Genomic DNA, 22,263 nt, shown 5'->3' with positions numbered 1-22,263 from the left:
ACAATCCAGAACAGACACACTGCCTGGCACAGCTCCAATGCCGTTCTGGGCTTTTCCCTGGTTAAGAAACTGCATTCTCCAAAGTCTAGATGAAGTGTATTGAAAAGGGAGAGAGGAGGTGAGTTTGCAGGCAAAAGATGAGCTGCTGTTTGTTCCTCGGAATTTAAAAGACCAAGAGGAATGTATTTCTGGGAAGCCTGCTAAAAATTATACTAAGAGGCCAGCTGCCAATTTAGGCAATATCTGTAACAAAATAAGTATGAGCCACTTCAGAAGAAATCGTTTGAGAATCCAGCTGCTCTTTTTTTGCTCCAGAGTGCCAGGCATAACAACCACAGCAAGGATCTTCAATGAAATCTGTTTGTGATTACAGAATGATGACAGGTAGTGAACAAGAACTCATTAAAATTCTGTCTTCTGAACGCAGTGAAAAACCAGTAGTATCAATGAAGGCCAGGCATGCTGGAATCTCCTTAGCATTTGGTGAAAGAAGACTGCAAGGCAGCATACAGTTCCAGAAGACCCTCAAGGCTCTGATGACTCTATCCAGAGCAGCACAGTGGGAACAGTGTATGGCTAGATATGTCATGGCTGGCTCAAGAGGCTCACGTGGCTCTTGTCTTATCTCTGCACCAAGGCGTCTGAAGAGGCTGTATGCAGAAGAACCTAATGATATCCCCCAAGCCCACATCTCAGAGCGATGGTGTGGCTGGCTCTCATACTACAGAGTTGAGAAATGCAGGTCAAAGCCTGCATCTTTTCCTCCTTCTCTTTCTTCCTCTCTGAATCCAAATCACTGCATCTTTCACACACAGCAGCTGATCTCTTGCCTTGGTGCAACAAGGAAGCTGTGAAATATTTCAGCACTTTGCTACTTTGCTAGTCCACAGGCAGGCAACACTGAAGTCATCTTATCCATCATCAGCCTTCACAATACTCTAAGTTATTGGGAAAGTCATTTTAAGAGAAATGCAATGTTCATATGTTCAAAAGTTCAAATACTTTTGCATTTCTCTATAACTATACATTTCTGGAGTCCCAGAAACTCTAAATTGTATCACTTCAAAATCCAGGATTTTTATCTTCAGTCTATGATTTGATGACAGAAACACTAAAGGAGAATGAACATTCAGCCATTTCCTCAAGAAGTACGATCAGAAATGACTGCTCTGCATGGAAAGCACTTGGATCCCCTGGGCTCCTGTTAATGCAGAACTGTCTTTTCTGGCAGATGAACAGTGACAGTGCAGATCTTCAAACACCTTCTTTTGGTTAGCATTTGCTGCCCTTCCACATTCACCAATTCAGTTCCCATCTGGTTTTAGCAACTGGTATCTCAGGACCCATCAGAAACAAATCTTTTTACCATTTGCAAGTAGGAAATTATGGCTTCCAAATTACATGAGATAATTACGTCTGTTTTGCACGGCACATAAAACCTTGATGGAATTTGTCACTGAGCTCATCAGCTGTCATAGCAGCCCCTTTTGAAGGTAGACTGTTTCTTCACAGGGCAGGAATTACCTTGGTTAAATCAGTCTTTCTGCTGAAGACACTTCATAATTACCATGTCTATCCTTCATGAGGGATAATAGAGCCTAAAGATTATATCTGCACACGGCAGGGCCTCAGGTAACTCTTGCTATAATTAGTAATTTATCTGATCTGAAAGTCTTATCTGGATTCAAGTTTTTTTCAAAAAGAAATAGCCCTGAGATCTATGTTTTTGGCACCAGCACTTTGCTCAGAGAAAGATGTTGGACCATACGCTCCTCTAGGCTCAAAAGGCTGAGCCCTCCCAAGCATGGGAACACTGGAATTATTGGGGCCTCATGGGGCTGCACCTACACCACAATAGTGTCTGTCTTCCCTCATGTTTCAATGAGGGATGCTGTCAGAATGAACTTACAGTGCCACAGAGACATTAAAGGCAGTGACAGCTACCCTAAAACACAGGTCTTTGGTGTAGAAGGGCTGCTCTCATCTCACACACATGGAAAGTGTCGAGGACCACAGCAACTGGTTTCTGTCCTATGCAGCTCCCTTCGTGTCAGAAGAGCTAAGCCTGGGAGGACTGGGAGAAACTGCTGATACCATGTCTTTCCTCTATACCTGATCCTTCACTAGAAAGTGAGAACACAGGAGCTCAGCAGAATGTGTTTCCATATGGCTTTTCCTACTCCTGCCAAAACAGTGGAGTACCAAGAGTGGAGGGGAGTTTTGCTAAGCGTAGTCCAGCTCACAGCCCTTACAGGAGAGGTGATGGCTCTGTTCAGATTCATCCTTCAAGGCCTGAGGAGGCAAGTTGCCTAGCAAGCATCATGCCGTGCAGTGGCAGTGGGACTAGGCTGAGATCCACAGATGTAAATATCTTTGGCAGAACCTCTCCACTCAGAGGTGTCTGGAAGAAAACCATCAGTTCTGGGCTTCTCCAAGCTGGGCACAGTGGTGCCTGTTGTGCCTTGATGCTGACTACAAAACTCCTGGGCTCAGCAGCCAAGCTGGGCACTGCCTCACCTCACTCAGTGGCTGGGCACAAGACATCAAGTCCCACTCCCAAGGCACCAGATCAGGCTTATCCACAGGAGCCCAGGGACAGGCAGAGGTGTGCACTGGCTTGGGTACATCCCCATCTCCAGCACTGAATCAGACTGTACTCTCATCCACATCAGGTTTGGAGGGTGAACCAAGATGCTGTTGGGCTTTTTAACTGGGATAAGTTTGAACCAGAGGTGAAAAGCTCTCACATTCTGTTCCACATTCCTCAGACTATGCAGCCCCACTTTAATCCCACCAAGAAATTTCATTTTAAGTATACATAATGCTTCTCCTTGCTATTTTTCTGTTCTTTTGGATTTTAGTATTTGAAGGGTAACAATAAACAACCCCACAGCCCATTACATAGGTAAGCATGCAGTAGTGAAGAGCTGTGTGCTAAACCTGTTTCTGGGCCCATGAGAAGCAGACTGGGGGGGATAAAAGGCAGGTCTCTGCCAGGCACCCCTTAGGTGGCTGTGTCCTTCTGCTCAGAGGACAGGAGAGGACAGGAGGTGTCAGCTGGGGGCAAGGAGCTTTGACATAGCTCAGGGAGAGCTCAGGGACCTGAAGCTGCAGAGGGAAAGGGAAGAAAGGAAACAGCCAGGACAGGTATATTCATCTAAGAAAAGAAGGAGACGTCAGGAACAGCAGTGGCACTCACACAAAAAAGAAAATAGGAACCTTCTTCCCCTTCCCTCACCCTTCTAGATTCCCATTCTGAACCTGCACAGCTCAAACTGCAATTGCCAGAATTTCAGAGCTACCTCTCCTGCAGTTGCACAGAAGTCTCCTCTCCCACAGCCAAGTAATTTGCATGTTGACACAAGAACTACACTCACTTACTTGCAAGACAGCTGATTAATCCCTTCGATGTAGTAGCATACTCCTCCATTGACACAATAGGACTTGGCTGTTTCGTTGCATTTTCTAGCATGCCCAGACCAGGAGGAGAGAGTTGTGGTTACTGCAGGGAAAAAAAAAACACACACACACACACACACAAACACAAAAAGGATATAATGTTATTTCCTTTGTTGGGCAATTCTGTTTTCTTAGATGATTTTTAATTAGTTCACTTGCCAGAGTAAAAACCCTGGAGCTACAAACCTCAGCCCATGCCTTTAGACCTATGTTCACCTTTCCAGGAGCTGGGGCTACAACTTGACCTCACTCTTCCCGGAAGAGGTGGCGAAGTGAGTGGGGAGCTGAGGACTTGCCCTCCTCCAAGTTACTAGCGTGTCAGGACAAGATCATCCCTTTGGTAAACTGTGTGGAGAAGTGCCTTTCCCCAGCTCTCCTTCGTCCTTCTTTTTTGAGTGCATGCTATCCTGCACCAGCACTAGGAAGCCCAGAACACATTCTCAGAATCACAGAGCGAGGTGGCATGCTGCTGAGGCCTGATTTGCATCATAATGCTGGACCAAGATCCAGAGAAGTGTCCAGCAGAGCACACTTCAGTGACTGGAGGATGCTTCGACTGCTCCACATCTCACAGAGGAAATGATTTTTCAGCTCATGAAGCAAATGCCCTCACTGTGCACAGAACAGGTCCAGTGCAAATAGAAACAACTCCATCTCTTCCTCCCCTATTTCTGAGCATGTCTCTGTATTGTCTGTGGTTCTGCTTCTAGAGACCAAGCAGAAATCCGGCATGATAAGGCAACCAGTCCCAGTCTGTGCTAAGAAGGTGGAAGTAAGCATGACTCAAGTTTCCCTGGGTACCGATGCTTTTCCAAAAGCATCCATGGCCTTCCTGCCATGTAAGGCACAAATAAAATGGAAGTTGAGGATAGATGATTCCACCAACACAAAGAATTCCCCACAAACACCCCTGAAATATGAAAACTCCCAAACTTCTGTAGGGAAATTCACTTCTTCCTTCCACTTAATCTTACTGGGATCTCTTCCAATTCAGTTTAATGGGAACTAGAAACCAAAACCATCATAATGGCTTTGTAATGAGTTTGTATGATTTTTATAGCAGCACATTGCTTCCATGACCAGTGGAGAACTGTTTGTTGAGGACTGAGGAGCTCTAAAGGATAGCACCTAGAGAATCTGCAAGGCCATTCCTTCAGCTGAGTACTTTACACCATGCTGCATGATGTTTTAACACCAGTGTGAATTACAGCCCTGACCAGCTAGAGATTCATCTGATTGGGATTATAATGGGATATTCATCCAATTATAAACTATTTTCTTCTTTTAAACAGAATTAAAAAAGAGACTGACACGAATGAGGCTTGGGAAGTGCATGTCCCAACAGGAGCTGTGTCTATCAGAAAAAGAGGTGGTTGGTCAGTTCTCCTAGGAGCACCTTGTTAAAGTCATTATTTCTTAAATCCCGTTTTCTGCAAGTACCGTGTCTTTTCTTTCAGCAAAGCACAAGGTTTTTTAAAATTGAGTCACAAAATCACATTCTCACAATCTAGATGTTCAAAATGCTAAGAAAAAGAGATAGTCAGCTCAGGTCATGATTGAGAAGAGTGTCATGAAATGCAAGCTGCTGTCAGAACAAAAGTTGAGCTCTACTGGTCAAACACTAGCCCCGACACGAGTCTGACAAATAGGCAATGCTTAAGGAAGGACAGATCAGCATGCAATGGCAGTTTTCTTCTGGCCATCTAGGATAGGCAGCTCAGGGAACCTCAAGTCAGCTGCAGTGCCTGTGATGGATTTCTCTTACATGAATGTGTCTAGCTGCTTGAATAGATCTAATCTTGTAGCATCCACATTATTTGTGACAAGAACTCTGGTGTTATGTACACAATGTGAAAAGACACATCTCAATTTACTTTTTTGAAACTTGACCCTTTCTAGCCCTTGCATCAGAAGAAAAGAGTCTTCATTTCCACACATTTCCCCTGTGCTACCTGTGGCTTTGCTGGCACAGGCAGCATCTTCTTTGCCAGCTAAAGTGCAATGATTTAGTAGCCTCCTACACACAGGTTACTTTGTTGTAAGCCTTTCTGTGCCATCTTTGTTTCTACTTTTCCTGTTGAAGATGACGAGACCAGAGCTGCAGGTAAAGTGTGGCCTAGGGGTGCACACGGGGTTCATAATAATTCCCAATGTTCATTTTGAGATTGGAGCTACTGAATGCAGACCTTATTGATAATAACCCCGAAATCTCAGTCCTCCATGGGGACAGTGAGTGCAGAGCCTCCAAAGGGGCTTGACTGCTCTGGGATATTGCTGAGGCCAGGACTTCATGTCCTCGGGGCCAGAAGCTAAGAACAGTTAGTGAGGAACCTGCCAGTCCAGGGAGCAGGAGTAGCAAGAAACAAAATGTCTTGCTCAGAAAATGTAATCACATCTGGTTTGCAGTGCAGCCCTCCTGCAACCCTCCTGGGCTGCACATCACAGAGACACAGCTTGAAGCATGAAGCATGGAGACCAAGGGGGATTTCAGTGGGTTTCCACCACACTGGCAGAATAATTCAGACTCACAAGCGACTGTGTTCCGTCACTGTACTTTGTGTGCATTTCCTCATCAGCCTGAGCCACTGGAAATACCTTTGCAAGTACCTGCTCCTGAGTCATCTGCAACTCAATAGCTGATGTCAGCAAAGTGAGCTCCATCTGCAGTTTATCTGCAGTCATGCATTCACTTCCACTCCAAACATCGCTCAGGTGTGCCTGGTGACCCAGGGAGACTTTCCGCAACTACAGCACCTTCATTGCCATGTCAGAGCAGGTAGATTTTACTCCCCACTGACTGGTGTGGTAGAATGAGGTCTTCATTCAGCTTCCAGCATAACCCCATCTACTCCAAAGAATTTGGAAAGTTATAAAGTTACTGAGATAAATGGAGATCTGAGTAGATCAGGGAGCGGTTTGGAGCAAGAAATGGCATGTTAGCTGCAACCTGGGTGAAAAGGAACTCACGTGAAGGCAATGGAAGAAAAGGAAGGGATTTGTGCAGTGACATCAGTCATGTATCAGCTGCCTCCTCCAAGCACTTCAGCAAATGAAGAGCAAGAAATATGGAGTGTGCATGAAAAATGCTGCAGAAAAGAAGTGGTACAATGAGACCAGTGGGAATAAGTATGGCAAGCCCTGAGACAGGGGCCTCTCTGAGCACACAGGCCAACTGGTCACAAAGCTCTGGCAAGGTGGAGCAAAGCCTGGAGCAGCTCACCCAAGTCTCTAGCCAGGCTCAGTTCTTGGGCTGAAAGCAAAGGAGAGGGATAAGGAGGGGAGGATGGGCAAAGAAGGATGCCTCTGACTGATAGGATTGTGAATGACTCCTCCTCCTCACCTTTCCTCTCCTCTCCGAACAGAAAGAACATCAGTAGTTATACCAGGAATCTTATGCAACTCATATCACGCATGCAGGCAGCTCGTCAGTCTGTTCTCAGGAATCGAGTGAAATATTCTGCCTTCAGTCTCCAAAGGGTTAATTAATGCAGCCTGGACTATAAATTACAGTTAATTTTTCACAAACTCCAGCTACTGTCGAGGAAAGCAGGGAAACAGAGATAGTTTCACTACTCTTTTTTTTTTAAATAATGTTGACTACTGAGTTCACAGAGTACAGACACTTTATTCTCTCAATATTTAGACATTCAGTTAGACAGATGAACTCAGCTGGTCAGAGAGTGTATACAAATTGCCTGCTCTGTATATGCCTCATGTACTTACTGATAAAACACAGAATTGCTGAGGTTCCCCTCAACCTAGTTCATCCAACTCCTTGTCGGGGGAACATGGCTGAGAAGGTGTCTGGCAACCTATTCCTCAGCTGGAGCAGTGTAATCCTAGAGTGAGCCACACTAAATCCATGATTTACACTGATGAACATACGGAGGGACTGTTGACCCTAACCATTCTCTCAGTGGCAGATTTTTGTACATTTGGTACAGCACTCTCTTCTCTCACTAGAAGTGAATGGATGCTGGATGCTCATTGCTGCTATCTGTACATAAAATCAGAAGGGCTTGTGCAGACCGGGGCTTGCCTGGCAATGGATCAGTGACTCTAGAGCTCATAAAAATTCTGCTCCTTTGTGTTCCTATGTGTTTATTCATTTGGAAATGTTCCAGCATTTACTCCGGCATTTCATTGAAATAGATCCTGCTCAAATTGCCTTTCCATCTCCTGTGGGGATCATGAGCATCAAAAGCCAGACTAGAAGTTCACCCAAAAATACAAACGCCAGACTTCAGGACAGTCATCTGAGAACAACAGACATGGCTGATCAAAACCACACACGCACATGTTCTGTATGGACTGTCCACATGTTCCAATGTAACAAGTTTAAAGACTTAGAAGCACCAAGGGACTGCCTGTTACTGAGGGAGAGGTCCTGCAGGGATGAAGTCCTGCATAATCAAAACCCCACCAGCTGCTTCTCCAAGCTGATCTCTCCAGTTTTATGAAGTAGCTCTTCCTAGGCTTTTCTTTGTTTTTCTCTATGTTTTAGCACCACATGATTTTATTTTTCCAAATCTCCATCATCAATTGTAATAGCAGCAACATGATACTTTAGCGAGGAGATCTGCTCAACAATTTAAAAAGCGGGGCTAGTGCCAGCACAAATGCTTTGCAGACTAGACCACTTAAGCCCAAGAAGAGAAGCAATGTGACAGGCCCACACGATGGAGTCAGACCAACAGGCAGATCCCCTGGTACATAGCCTCCTGCTCCTAAAGGTGGCCATATTGCCTTACTTCTTCAAGGGGATGTCAGCTTCCAACCCACGCTTTACTTTTCACAGATGGACTTCCCTTCTGTGCCTTTAGAGTCGTAATGGCCTGTCTTAACATCACACCTTCAGTAGCAGGCAGAATGGTTACTTCAGAAATACACTGTGCAAAATAAGCAATGAATGTGATCTAACACAACTCAGACACAGCACAGCTCTCTCTGAAGATCGACAATGAGATCTCCGGCACATCCTCCTCAAAGTACCATGCCTGCATACGTGCAGGCTTCATTCAATTGCCAACCACACCTGCAGCTCTGGACTCTAAATTTAGGCTTTTAAATTCTCTGAGCAAAGGCCACACCAAGTCTTATTTTAGTCTAATCTGACAACTGGTCTGTCTGCATGACTCTTGGCAGACCAGCTTTTATCTGCTCCAGCTGTGCCCTGAGCTGGCTGGACACCCTTCCACTCCAAACCGACAGCACCATGCTTGTGTTTGTATCAATAGCTCTAGGAGAGTACAGTGCCTTTAGGCCAGACTGACGTGGGGTGAACAGTTATTGACCTAACAATTGTTGTGCAGATCTGCCATGGCTATCCAGTAAAGACCATGCCAGACAGGCCTTGAAGGAGCATGAGGAGAATTGACTAAACTTTAATTACTCAGCACATCTTACTGTGGTAGATGCTCAAGTTTTGCTTCAATCAGATGTGACTTATAAACCACACCTGAGAAAAGATACCACTGAGCCATTATAATTGTGGCAGCCCACCAGGTTTATTTCACTTGGGAGAGAGAAGTACTGAAAGAATTGCCATCATTTACCATGCTAAGCATTGGAGAAGGCAGCAAATAGGAGAGGGAGAGACTGAATGAGTCCAAATTAAGTCCAGTGACATCAATAAGATGCACAGAGAGGTGGACTTAATTGGAGAAAGAATGGCTGTTTCACCTACCCTTCCATGATGATCTTTAAAGGGACTTAAGGGAGTGGTTGAATTAAAAGCCCTACAATTCAATCTGGAGAGCCCAGCTTTCACCCAAGTACATCACATGTCCACCAGCACAACTCAGCACTGCCTCTCTTGCTTTGTCTCCATCTTTCTGTCACCTGCTCCCAAACCTCACTATGCTGCAGAGCATCAGTGGAGTGAAATTAGATGACCCAGCAAACACTGCTCAGCCCACATAGGCTAGCAAAGGGAAGGCATTCAGCCAGATTAGCTGGATAGTGTCCCACACAAAGGGCATGAAGAGAGCCCAGGTGTGCATGCTGCAGTGATCCACATGTTTTCTTAGAGCACCTGTCCATCACTGTCTGCTGATATCCAAACTGCACTTCCTACACCCAGCCTACACTCTCCTTTAACGCTTAAGAGTTCACCTGTGTCCAAGTCAAGGAAAGGGATTAGGGGAGAACCCAGTAGCAGAAAACAAGCAAAAGGAATTACCTGTTCTTTTCAGAGATTTCAAACATTGCCTCACCTTCTGGAAATGAAATATGGGTAAAGTTTTAGTATCTTCATCCTGCACAGACTTTACATCTCAGAATGCTTTACAGATTGCTCTGATCTTTATTCCATTTGTTTACCATGCAGGTCTGTAGCCACAGACTCCAGAACCTTGTCTGGCTGCTTCATGCTGCACAGTGACAGGATCACATTACCATTTTGAATACTCTGGATGTTGGAATGAGTATAAAGGACGTTTCTCTCTTCATCACGACACACGATCAAGTTACCCCATCCCTGCAAGTTCCTGCTTGTGAACAGAGCCATTGTAGCCACCTAATGCACAACCTTAGTCCGTGACAAACACAAGACAACATGTCTTATTTAACTTTTTCACGATGGACAAGGCAAGTATCTCATGCTTAGGGACTCATCAGGAAAATTCCTTGATAAGAGCAACAGATATGTCTTAACTTCTAGGCCCCATTACTTTTTTTAAGCAAATATCTCTGTGGCTGCTCTAGTCCAGCAACACACAGATGTAAGTGTATATTCAGAGAAGGGCAGAGACAACTGTACGATGGCAAAATACATAACATCACAGAAGCAATTTCTCAGACAACAGAGATTTCCCTTTGGAATCTGGCCTTCAGAATCTGGCTTGACTATGTGGACTGAAGCGGCTTAAGATTGACACTGCGCCTCTGTGACCTGGCCTACTCACATCATACTCCACAGCAGAGCTTGTTGCACCTGCTAAATTGCTCTCACCTGAAGGTGTTACACCACTGAAGGAGTGGGGCCCCATGCATATACCCCCTGGTGGGTATAGTACTTCCCCCAGCTATGCTGTTGCCCCCATATGAGCTGGACTGGGATGCAAGACGCATTTGAATCCAGATCACTTGAGTTTGCTGGCTTCGGTCCCAAATCCACACTAATATTAGGATTGTCTTTACAACAGAAAACAGAAAACACCTTGAGATCCCTGGGTTTCTCTTTACCATCATGAGATCTCTGAGACCCATACCAACCAGTGCCCTGTCAAAGGGAGCCAGGGGCCCTGCTGCAGGCTGCATGCAGGCAAAGGGAAGAGCAGTTGGGGAAGAGATCCCATGTACACCATCATAACATTTCTAAGAACTGATGGTACAGGCTTGCTCCCATGCACTTAGTAGCTTTAAGTCAAGTGCCAGCTAGCCAGGGGAAGATGTTGAGATAGAAAACAGTAGGACAAACAATAGACTTCCAGAGAAAAACATTAGCCAAGAACAGAATACCTTGGAGATGTGGGTTGTGTTTCAAATCCTGTCAAGGCATCTAAGCCTGCCTTCTGCCAAGTGTGCAGCAGTAACCAGAGGTCTGTAGCCATTGTTGAAGAGGAGGGAAGCAGGATTTACTGGCAGTTGCACTTACAAGGTGGTATCTAACAATATTTAACAGGCTAAACAATACTTCACAGGGGAAATACGGGCAGAAAGGCAGCGATGTGCCCAAGCTGCCTGCACATGGCACACTCCCTTCCCAAGGAACTACAGCTATCACCAAGCTCCAGCTCACATAGTGCTGTCTTAAGATAGTGTTTAAAATCCAGTGGATTTTTTTCAACATTTAAGTGAAAAAACAAGGTGAGAAAACCTATGACTACAGACAAGCTTTTGAATATAGACATATACAGTAAATGCATGAAATTTATAAGAATGAGATACTTATCCTTACAGATCATCAGAACTCACAACATCTTCATTACTTCCCCATATGTTAGACACATGCAGTTCTGTGATAGACCAGCAGTGATCGTTCATGAAAATCAGTGACAACGTGTTATTAGCTTAAAAGTTGAGAAAGAACATAAAAAAGAATGTAAAGGAAATAGCTGATTACAACTTTATTTCTGGAGACTTTACCATCTCTTCATATCAGTAAGAAAAATGCAGACAGCCAAGCAGGCATTACCACACTGAGAGAGCAAAGGAAAAAAGTTGTTCCAAAGGAGAAAGTTCTGTGCAGGTCACACAGCATTTCTGCATGTTTCCTTTCTATTGCTGAAATTTTGCTTTCACTGTAATGAGCATATATCTAATGTGATGAAAATGTACTGTACGGACCTACGCTGATGAGCACAAAGGGAAAATCCTGGGGAAAGATGGTACAGTCATTGCATCAATGCTGCCACATCCCAGAGTGATGTGACCAGTGCAGTGGCAGGCTAAGAACAATGAAAGAGCAAATCATAGAATTATAGAATTGCAGAATCATAGAATTATAGAATCACAGAAAGGTTTGGGTTGGAAGGGACCTTTAAGATCACCTAGTTCCAACCTCCTGCCATAGGCAGGGCCACCTCCCTCTAGTCCAGGTTGCTCACAGCCCCATCCAGCCTGGCCTTGGATGTTTCCAGGGTGGGGGCATCCAAAGCTTCTCTGGTAACTTCTTCCACAGGAAAGAATTTCTTCCTAATATCTAATTCTAATATCTAAGATATTAGATATCTTCCTAATATCTAATATCTAGTCTATATCTAACCTCTTCCATTTTAAAGGCATTTCCCCTCATCCTGTCTCTACCTGCCCTTATAAAAGTTCCTCCCCTTTCCTACAGGCCCCCTTCAGGTACTGGAAGGCTGCTATAAAGTCCCCCCAGAGCCTTCTCTTCTCCACATTAAGAAGTCCCAGCTCTCTCAGCCTCAGTCCTCATAGGGGAGGTGCTCCAGCCCTCTGATTGTTTTGTGGCCGTCCTCTGGACCTGTTCCAACAGTTCCATGTCCTTCTTCTGTTGAGGACCAGAACTGGAAGCAGTGTTCCAGGTGGGATCTCACAAGAGCAGAGTTGAGGGGCAGAATCACCTCCCTCAATCTGCTGGTCAAATGCTAAGCATAGTCTTCTAAGCAGCAAAGCTTTTAGAATCAGATTTCCTTTAAAATCATAAAAATGGAGCTTTCAAAATAGAAAACATTCCTATAAAATCTGGAAAGCGGAATTGTCAACACAGAGGTGCAGCCAGCTGCTCTGTCAGCTCAGCAGCTGGAAAGGAGATGCAGCACAGATGTGGAAATGCCTGCTTGATCCTCAGCTTGCCTTTGGACAGGCTCCTGGTGGGCTGTCCAGCGTGCTGATGCTCCCTGCGAGCTGCAGTGTCCCTGAGCAGGGAGAGGCTCTCCATCACACAAATAATGTGTCCCATGAGAAGGACACAAGCCAACAGCCTGGCTCCCGGTTACACTTGTATACATTGTTCCATGCTTTGATTTTCATTTGTACCTGTTTTCTACTGCACTCATGACAGCTAAATACGAGGGAATGTTAAGAAGTAGTTCCACCAAATCAAATCAAACATTCTGGGAAATCTTTTCTTGCTTTCTGGAAACTCAAGAAATATTGTGACAGCAGTGAGCTGCTGTATTTTCTTCCTCTTTCTTTTGACATATTCTTACATGCCTTATGTCTCCTTTCTAGTATTTCCTGTAGCCTGCTTTGTTTTTTTTTTTTCACCTAGACCCAAAAAGTTTAAATAAAATAAATCCGTAAACCAAAAATTGCAACAAGCACATCTTAGAAGTATCAATAAATCCACGCACTGGAAGAGCTGCAGACACTTAAAATCCACCCCAATTTTAAGTACTGTGTTCTTCAAAGTACCGTTGCAGTAGCTATTAACCTCTCCCTCTCCAAGACGGACACAGCAATATAAGTTGTATTTTGAAAGATTTAGTGGAAGATCAGGGCTTTGGGAGAAATCACAGAAGAGTAGCAATTAAAGAAGATTCCAGGAGGCAATCAAGCATTTAATGCAATTTGTCTCATAAAAACAAAACAAATAAGGGGAAAGAAGCTGTATGGGAGTGGGGGGGGAAGGTACTTACACTCTTCTTCCATAACAACTATTTTAGTTTCTGAGGCTGGTAAAACTTGTGGTGCTTTCGTTGTTCCTGGGGAAATTAAGGTAAGAAAGTAGTGAACAAAATATCTAATTTGAACAGAGAAGATTGGGCTTAGCTATGCAGGGAGGAGAACGAGAGCAGGGGCTGCTGGGCAGAACAGGCTGGGGAGGCTGCTGAAATGTTAGTACTGGTGAGGGGATGCTCAGATGGATAACTGGGGGAGAGGCAGACAAACACGCGTCCCTGCAGGGGCATGGCACAGCACATGTCCATCCCCTCGCCTTAAAGGGATTTATACCAGCTGGGCCTCTATCACGAAAGAAAGACAGAAAGGGCTCAGGGTTCACTGTGTGCACGATGAGTGAAATCGCCACAGGTTTTCACTGCCCTGACAGCTGTGAGAGTGCAAAGAGGGCAGCAAAACAGTGAGAAAAATGTGGAGCTGAAGAAAAGGTGAGATGGGCTCGTGATGGCAAGTCTCCACCCTGTATTTGCAGCTCTGCAGCAAAAAGTAATGCTCTTACAAGGGATGGAGGAGCTGGAAAGAGATGAAGGCCAAGGCCAACGGCAGTGTGGGAGCCCAACACATGTAGTGATTACCTCTTTACAGTGCAAGAGGCTGGGAAAGTCCACTGCCCACAGCCACTAAGGCAGTTGTCAGCAAGAGCCCCTTCTGGATCAGAGCCCCTCCTGACTGCCAGAGGCAGGGAGAAGAAAGCACCAGGAGGCAATGCTGTGTGGAGACAAGATGGTGAGGCCACCAAGAAAAGGGAAATAGAAGGGAAGCAAAAAGGTTTGTAAGAAAAGTTAAAGTTTTCCCGAAGTTCTTAGCAGAGGAGGTGGTGGGGCATTAGTCAAGGAGCTGCCTAGTAATTTTCTGAGGAAAAAGAGTCTGAAACTGTCACATCTCAGCTATGCTCTCATTCCCACTTGTGATGCCAATATTACACTACCAATAGAGAGGAAATGGGACATTCTTCTAAGAAAGCATCTAATTTACCTCAAAGTAATAAAAATCCGTAAAGAGCACCAAAGAACAACAGATTTTGATGAAACCCAGAAGCATTTCCTCAGAAACCAACACCCTTCCAAAGCTTTTCAAAAGGAAAGCTTCTATTTTCAAGCTGGGTATTTTGTGGAAATTCCAGAATTGCAGAGGAGGGATAAGCTGCTGGGTTTGGCCAATGGGCAATTTCTAAGAGACAGGGGGGCCATGGCACTGCAGCCACTCTCTTTCTAAGGAAAATCTCTTTTCAGTGTGGCATTTTCAGTGATTTGAGACAGATATATGGGACTACAGTGTTTCTTTCTGCAAGTGATAAAGGCTGGAAAGTTGTAGTGGAATAGAATACAGCAATGAGTACTTTGCAACAGCAACTCTGCCTCATCAGGCTGAGAAATGCTTGCCAGCAGAGACATCCCCATCCACAGACACAAGGGCCTTGTGTGTGAGCATCTCTGCTAGCCAGGACCTGGGGGGCTCAGGAGCCTCCACCCTCCAAAAGACCCTGTCACCAGGGATGGGGCAGCAGTGACAAAGTTGAATAGAGAAGCAGAATAAACAATAGCAGCAATAGCTGGAGTGAGCTTCAGGAAAAGAGGGAGGCTTCGAGGAGAGGGAGATTGTGCACCTCTGATTAATTGCTGTCAACTCATAGAGTTGTACAGAGCAGAGCTGAGATGTAGTCAGAAAAAGCTCAAAGAGTAATGCAGGCAGGGACAGAAGAGTATACGTGGGTTCAGAGACAAGCAGATATCTTGGGAAGCTTTCTATTGAAAGGTATCACAGAAGAAGGGAGTGTGCAGAAGGAAGATGAGGAAAGCTTCCCAGACCCCAGGAAGGCCCAGCAGTATGGAGATTGTGGAAGGAAAGAGGAAGATTCCATAAGTGAGTGCACAGGCACAGATGAATGGTGCTCTGCCCTGAGGAGCTCCAGGGAGAAGCAACAGAAGGGCACAAGCAAGCATCAGAGTAACAAAAGCCTACAGTGATCAACAACATCCTATTTACCTTTACAAAGGACCACAGCTAACTTTTAATTGCAAATACTTGCTCTCCTGCCAGGTGATCTGCAAACACCCTAACTAAGCTATCGGGCCCGTACCCCAAAAAGAATGGTCTGACCCCTTCCCCTACTAATGAACCCCGATGCAAAACTAATCATCATCATAAGTCTAGCAATGGGAACCAGCATTACCATCTCCAGCAACCACTGAATCTTAGCCTGTATGGGCTTAGAGTTTAATACCCTAGCCATCAGCAGCAGCGAGGTGTGCATGCCGCTCAGCTCAAAAGCCAAAGGTAGATTTTCAAGGCTGCTTAGAAAACAGATTCATCAAGACCCCACCACAAGCAGGACACACCAGGCTATCTTCTATTTACTGGATCTGCAGCCCCTTGCAGCCTGCATCTCCCACCAGGTAAAGGTGATTTTTGTGTCTCTGATTGCTTTTGTACTCTCAAATCATTACTGGGCAATTCAAGTGTGTCCTCACACTTCCTGCAACACAAGTGAGAGTCACCTGCTCCTGCCCTGGCCAGACAGGAAGAGTTACACCTGGGAGCTGCTGCAGCCTGATGTGCATTGCCCTAGTGCTGTGAGCAGCACGCACGATGATGCAGCAGGCGCTGCTCCATCAGTCTTCCTCTTTTGTAAGGGCTGGAGGAGTGGAGGAGGTGTGCAGGGCTGTGGCAGCAGGCACTGGCTGTGCTACACAGAGGGTTGTATACGCGGCTCCCAGTCCAACAGAGCTGTTTGCATCGTGATGGAACAGCCAGAGCATGAGTCAGAGAAAACAAGCGGCACTGCCTCTGTTGGCTTGTTCTAGACACCTTCCCTGCCATGATCAGAAAGAAAGCAAGGCTAACTTTCCAGGTCTGAGCATGGGCTGCTTTCCCCAGGCATTGCAAGCACTGGCATTGTGCAGGAGCGAAACTGAGGGGGAGGTATGCAGTATTCCAGCCTCACAAAACATTTGGGACTGCAGACCTTGCTGAGGCAGAGGTTAATAGAGAAAACAATGCCAGAAAGCAGTGGGAAAAACGCACCTTCCATCACATGTGACCAGTGTTATTGAGAGCACAGCAACAGTGAAACTGGACTGTGCCAAAGGGCCACATGGCAGAGCCAGGGCTCCCACAGCGGCCATTGAATGGCAGGAAGAAGAGCTGAGGCAACAGAGCTCACAGCAGCCATCCCTCCCCTGCTCACACCCTCCCAGCTTCTGGCAACCACTGCAGGGACTTTCAGAGCTGGAGGGCGCATCCAAATCATCATGTTAAGCAATATAATTACGATGACCAAGATAATAATAAAACCACCTAACCTCAGACTCCATCCGCTGAGCTCTAAGAGATGGAGCACACATTCTAGGATGAAAACCAAAAGCAACTTCACTCATCACAAAGCTATGGTTTAATTACTTGTCTTCTGGTGTGTTTTGCTTCTCAGAAAATCTTTAAAAAAATATAACATCAAGCCCACCAGCTTTCTTTCTTCCTTGCCCTTTTTAAAAAATACATAGACTGTAAGTTTATTTAAAATGTAAATGAACCACATTGCCAGTGACAGATAACAAAGATAAACATTTATGCTAAGCTTCATTTTTCTTATCTCCCAAGATTGTTTTACTTGATATCCTGAAAGCATGAAACAAAATACAAGATAGATCACCTGCAGAACCTCCCACTTTCTGCTTGAATGACAAATGGCTGAAGACATTTAGTGACTTCTTCACTTACCACTTCTCACATTCAGGCTGCCTTTTGCGGTGTCTTTCCCTAAAACGTTCTCCGCTTCACAGCTGTACTCCCCAGCATCTTCCAGCTTCACCTTGTTGAACTGCAGTCTGGAAATTTTTCTGTTGAAAAGTATAGCAGATATTTCTTACTCAATTGCTAACAATCCTCATGAATTAATAACCATTCCTGGCCCTGCTACGCTGCCTGGTAAGTTACCCCTCCTGCAGGAGACGGTCTGCCTGATCTCACCAGCTGATCAGGATTCAAATGAGACCCTTCCCAGGAATCACAGCCATCGTGATTTCCTAACTGACCATCTCCCTTTGAACCCACTGCTCTTAGCCTGACGCCATGGTTTGGTCTGACATCTGCTCCCACTCTCAGGAAGGCCACATATGAAAAGTCAAGAAGTCTTGTGAGGGGTTGAACCCAAGACCCCAACTCCCCAACACACCGACCTGCACCAGAAAAAGGCCATTTTACTGAAGAACACCAAGATCTGACTGCAGGAAGGAGAGGAGCAGCACGTTCTGCACCTTAGCAAGGAAGGCAAGCAGCTCAGCTGCTGTGGAGTGCCTCCCTTGCCATGTCCAGCTGTGCTGCACATTCAAACTCCCATGCTATGGTCATGGGGTAATGTACCCATGCATTCCAGCCTGCAAACCAAAGCCCTGAGGTTTGATCTAAACAACTCTCTTGTAGCTTTCTCTGGGCAAACAGGGCAGGCACTTTGTCTCCCCCAAATACACACACTCCATTGTGTACTACAGACACGTCGGGCTGACATCCACATGATCATCTTATTGGCCAGAAGCACCTAGGAAGATCAGAAGATGATGTAGGTGATGACTGCTCACCTGGCCTAACAACCCATGCTGTGTGCTTTTGTGGGAATGGAAGCTACATGGTGGTGGTACAGGAAAAGGACATCCCCTTTCCCTCCACCTGGCTCATGTCTCATTCTCCAGGATTTCTCTCTGATGACAAGGCAAAACCCTTTGTTAACTGGTTCGACAGAGATCAATCAGCCTCCAACGCACACCAAAGACCACTCATGAGACCACAAGGGAAATCCCTCATCAGACCCTCTGTTTTATATTTCCTTCTGGTTTAGATAGCTTATCAAAAAACACCCTATGCTCTCTTCTGGTGAGAACATGTTCCTCTGCTTCCTACCCCAAGCTCTTGTCTCAGGTCTGTGTCATACAATCACTTGACAGAGAAGCTTGGAAGCACTGGCAGATTTAAAAAGAGGTCCCACTGGCCTACATTGCTGAAGGCAGAATTCCTCTAATGTGGAAAACCATTATCTTTGGAAATATTTGCAACATTACATATGTCATCTAGGAAGGACTTTGGGCTGTGCAAATGATTTTCCATAGAAAGTCCTTCACAGAAGTGCACTGAAATCTCTTCAACACCCTGACATGCTGCTCTACAGGAGCCATGGTGCAAAGACACGGCGTGAACATCTCACTTGCTGTGTTAGCAAATGAAAAGCACTTGAGATGACTTGGTACAGCTCCCAGGATACAGGCAATGCCCTGTTCTGCAGGATGTGGTCAAGCATTCAATTACAAGAGTTTTGGCCCCATGTGGAACAATTTTAAAATGAATGTTGACAGTGTGTCTCCTGAATTCTACTAATCCTAGGTCTCTGCTACTCCTCAGTACAAAGTTCTGTGGGCCAACATGATCAAATGTGGGGGTCTAAACCAACAGGCTGATGCATGGACTTGCTGAGGAGATATGACAGGCACTGGATGATGGGCTTTGGCCCTATGCGGCTGTAGAAACCAGTGCAGGACCCCATTCCCCTCTCCCTCCACAGAGACAGGTGTTGTATCAGTCAGCGAAGGGTCAAGGCCAGGTCCTGAAAGCTGAAAGCGTTAACAAACACACTGCCTGCAGCTGCAAGACAACAGTTATTCTAATGATTATTGGCTGCACCGTGATCTCATATGCACAGCACGTTTTGCCGCGTGCAGTAACTGGAAAAATCCACTCTGTATCACCCACATCCATGATCATTTGCAGATAAAGGTTTTTAAATTCAAAATATACGAATTAGTAAGTTATTTAGTGACACAAAAAGCTAATGAAAGGGGTCATACTTGACAGATTCATCTCCACTAACAGGATGAGAGACATGGTCTTTTACCTGGAACTGAAGGAGAATGTGAGCATAATATAAAGCAATGCTAGTATTTATAGAACCTCGATATCAAGGTGAAACTAAAGAGGATTATTTTGTTTTAATGCACAAGACTGTTGTATTGTCAAAGGAGATTAATTTTATTTTCTAACACAGCTTGTTGAATCTCTCCCGGATTGCAAGATCCCCTTACAAAAATCAAGAGCTTTTTTTTGGGACCAATGACCTCAGCAGTACAATGTATAACGTCAGGCAAGAGACCTAGGGGAGAGAGATGAAAGGTACAGAAGAGGATGAGATTTAATGTAGAGCATAGCCACAGCAAAATGAAATTTTCTCTTCCAGTAAGCCCTGAAACAGTCAGAGAACTACCTTGTTTCAGAGCACCAGTCTGAACTTTTTAAAGCACATGGATCATAGAATCATAGAATTGCTTGAGTTGGAAGGGACCCCCAAAGGCCATGCAGTCCAAGCCCCTGCAGTGCACAGGGACACCCACAGCTCCATCAGTGCTCACAGCCCATCCGGTCTGAGCTTGGCTGCCTGCAGGGACGGAGCACCGCCACCTCTCTGTGCACCCCATGCCAGTGCCTCACTGCCCTCAGTATAAAAAACTGTTTCCTTATATCTAATCTAAGTCTCCCCTCTTTTAGTTCGAAACCATGAATAATGACTCTTCACAAGATGAACTCCGCTGAAGATGTGAGTGAGATTAGGCCTTACGTGACTTGTGTGTGGCAGAGAGAAAGATGAGCAGTCCATCTCTGTTCCACTTTACTACTTTCACATGCTTCTGAAATACCTCAAAGCTGCTTAGGAAATTGGTTTTGCAAGTTTGCATTCTTCCTCCTGCTGCCTGGAGGGCAGACATTTTGTTTCTTTGATGGCTGAGGTGTGTTTGTAAAGAAGCGCCAAGTAACAGCACTAGGAGGGACCTTCCACAGTTCCCTGTCCCCTGCTGCCCTTCTGGGCTGTGCTCCCTGGGATGCTGGCCCCTGGGACAGCCCTGTTGTGCTCCTCCCAAGGTGCCTGGCTGCCAGACGATGCCATTCTTCTGGAGGAAGGCACTGCCGCGGGCTGTTTGTTCAGTGAAAGGGCTGGGGTCACTGACAGATGCCATCATTTCAGTGCAGCGTAACACTGTTGACATTTCTGTACTCCAGGGAAAAATCTGCCTCATTGTATTTTCTGACCCTCAGCCCATATGACTTAGCCACGCACTAATTATCTCCTGTAGTGCCAATGGAGAAGTGAGACATGGAGAATAGGTTGTCCGCAAGCCCTGGGGGGTGGAATCCACAAGGAGCCCTTCAGCCTGGCCAGAACAGGATCCCCAGAATACCTTTCCAGCCAAGAGAACAAGTCCCCCAGAGGGCAGTTCGAAGCGCCAATCTCCAGACTACAATGGGAAGCAAGGAGATCAGCCCTTGGCCGAGACCTACACAAAGATCCTGGCAAATCCTGGCTCGGAAGGGTGGCCTCATTTGCTGTAATTTAGACATCTCAGAGTTAGACACCGAAATATGAGCTTGGGCCCTGAGGCCTCCTGTACAGCGAGAGGAAAAGAAACAGGCGCTTCATCCCGCCCAGGGAGGAACTTTTCGTGACAGGACTCATGTTCCCACCAGCGCTTCGGTTCGCTTGAATCATTTTTCTCCTCCTGCCCACTGCCAAGTGGAAACTGGACCTCCTTCCCAGGCCACTTCCTCACAGAGCTGTGCACCTCGGTGCCCGCGCTGCCTGCGGACGCCGATCTGTGAGGACTCGGTGAGCCCTGTGTGAGTTCAACTGCTTCTGCATCATGCAGGACAAAAATAGCTCTCGGATTATTACTATTGTAGTATTTTATGAGTCTTCTAAAAATAGAAGAGCTAACACAGAAGTAATAAAAAAGTCATGGAATTAGCTAGTGAAGAGAACTGGAAGACTATGCCTTATTTGGCCTCTACATTGTCAATGAAAACAGTCCATAGTAAAAACACGTGAGATCCTAGGAAAAAGAAATTCTCAGATGTGACTCTCGCAAAGGGCATTGAATAGACTGCTGTGGTTACCTATTAACTCCCTTCCTCTCTGAACAGCCAGCCAGGGCAGGCAGCACAGCAGTGCTGCAGAGAGCACGGGGGCCAGCACTGTGCCACGAGCACTGCTTGCAAACCCTCCACTGATTCAGTTGGTGCCTATGTGCTGTCCCGGCACTCTGCACAGTGGTGAATTTGCTCTGAGAAAGCAGATTTATGGCTTGCAAGAAGATTCAGACCATCCAGCCCTCCAGCTTACAGTCCCAAAGCACCGTCTGGCAACAGCCCACCATCAGCCACTCTGCTGGCCTGAGCAGGGGCTCTCAGTGTCCCTGCCTCAGTGTCCCTGCAGGGCTCACATTCATCCTCCCCAGCAAGCAGCATGAGAAGATCAGGCAGAAGAGTTCATTGCAATGTGAAGCAGACCCAGGATGGCCATGGCAAAGCAGCTCTGCCAGACAGGGCAGAAGTGGCAGCCAGGACCATGCTCTCGCCTGCACAGCCAGATGGAAACAGCCCCAAGCTCTCCCCTGCCCTCGGTTGCAGAGCAACACAACAGAGCTGGGTAAGCTGGCTGTGCTTGTGGTGCCTGAGAACACATGGCTGTGCTGGATGCTATGAACTCTAGGGCAAGATCTGGCTAATTCAGGATTAGCTTTAAAAACAGTGAATGAGAAAGGGTAAAAAAAAAAAGCAACCCTCAAGCACAGCAATCAAATAAGATGGCTAAGAAAAGGAAGGTTCAGTCTTCTCAGCTCAGCTTCCATCTCTCCTGTAGTGGGTAAAGTCCTCCTTTCACCTTCCCTCAAACCATCACCTGCCCTG

General features: G+C 45.9%; 1 protein-coding gene and 1 long non-coding RNA gene across 8 annotated transcripts in view; one reads left to right on the top strand and one right to left on the bottom strand.

Moving 5' to 3' along the window:
* Nucleotides 1-22,263, bottom strand: part of NRG2 (neuregulin 2) — a 151,042-nt gene that overhangs the window by 30,437 nt on the left and 98,342 nt on the right. For 4 of the 7 annotated variants that reach the window (XM_090150669.1, XM_090150665.1, XM_090150671.1 and 1 more), the window contains exons 3-4: nucleotides 17,263-17,381; nucleotides 3,382-3,502 (exon numbers count right to left, since the gene is read on the bottom strand). In XM_090150669.1, the coding sequence (XP_090006795.1) occupies nucleotides 3,382-3,502; nucleotides 17,263-17,381 (240 nt within the window). Of the gene's footprint in view, nucleotides 1-3,381; nucleotides 3,503-13,502; nucleotides 13,569-17,262; nucleotides 17,382-22,263 lie in introns of all 7 variants that reach the window. The other 3 variants (XM_090150664.1, XM_090150668.1, XM_090150667.1) reach the window with 2 other exon arrangements.
* On the top strand, nucleotides 3,960-4,879 carry LOC149915809 (uncharacterized). The gene is made up of 3 exons (XR_016471275.1): nucleotides 3,960-4,086; nucleotides 4,170-4,231; nucleotides 4,520-4,879. It is a non-coding gene; the product is annotated as an uncharacterized LOC149915809 (long non-coding RNA).

The sequence above is a fragment of the Phasianus colchicus genome, chromosome 15 (genome assembly GCF_987193195.1).
Source record: "Phasianus colchicus chromosome 15, bPhaCol1.hap1.1, whole genome shotgun sequence".
NCBI classification, from domain to species: Eukaryota; Metazoa; Chordata; class Aves; order Galliformes; family Phasianidae; genus Phasianus; species Phasianus colchicus.
This window is presented reverse-complemented; position numbering and strand designations above follow the sequence as displayed.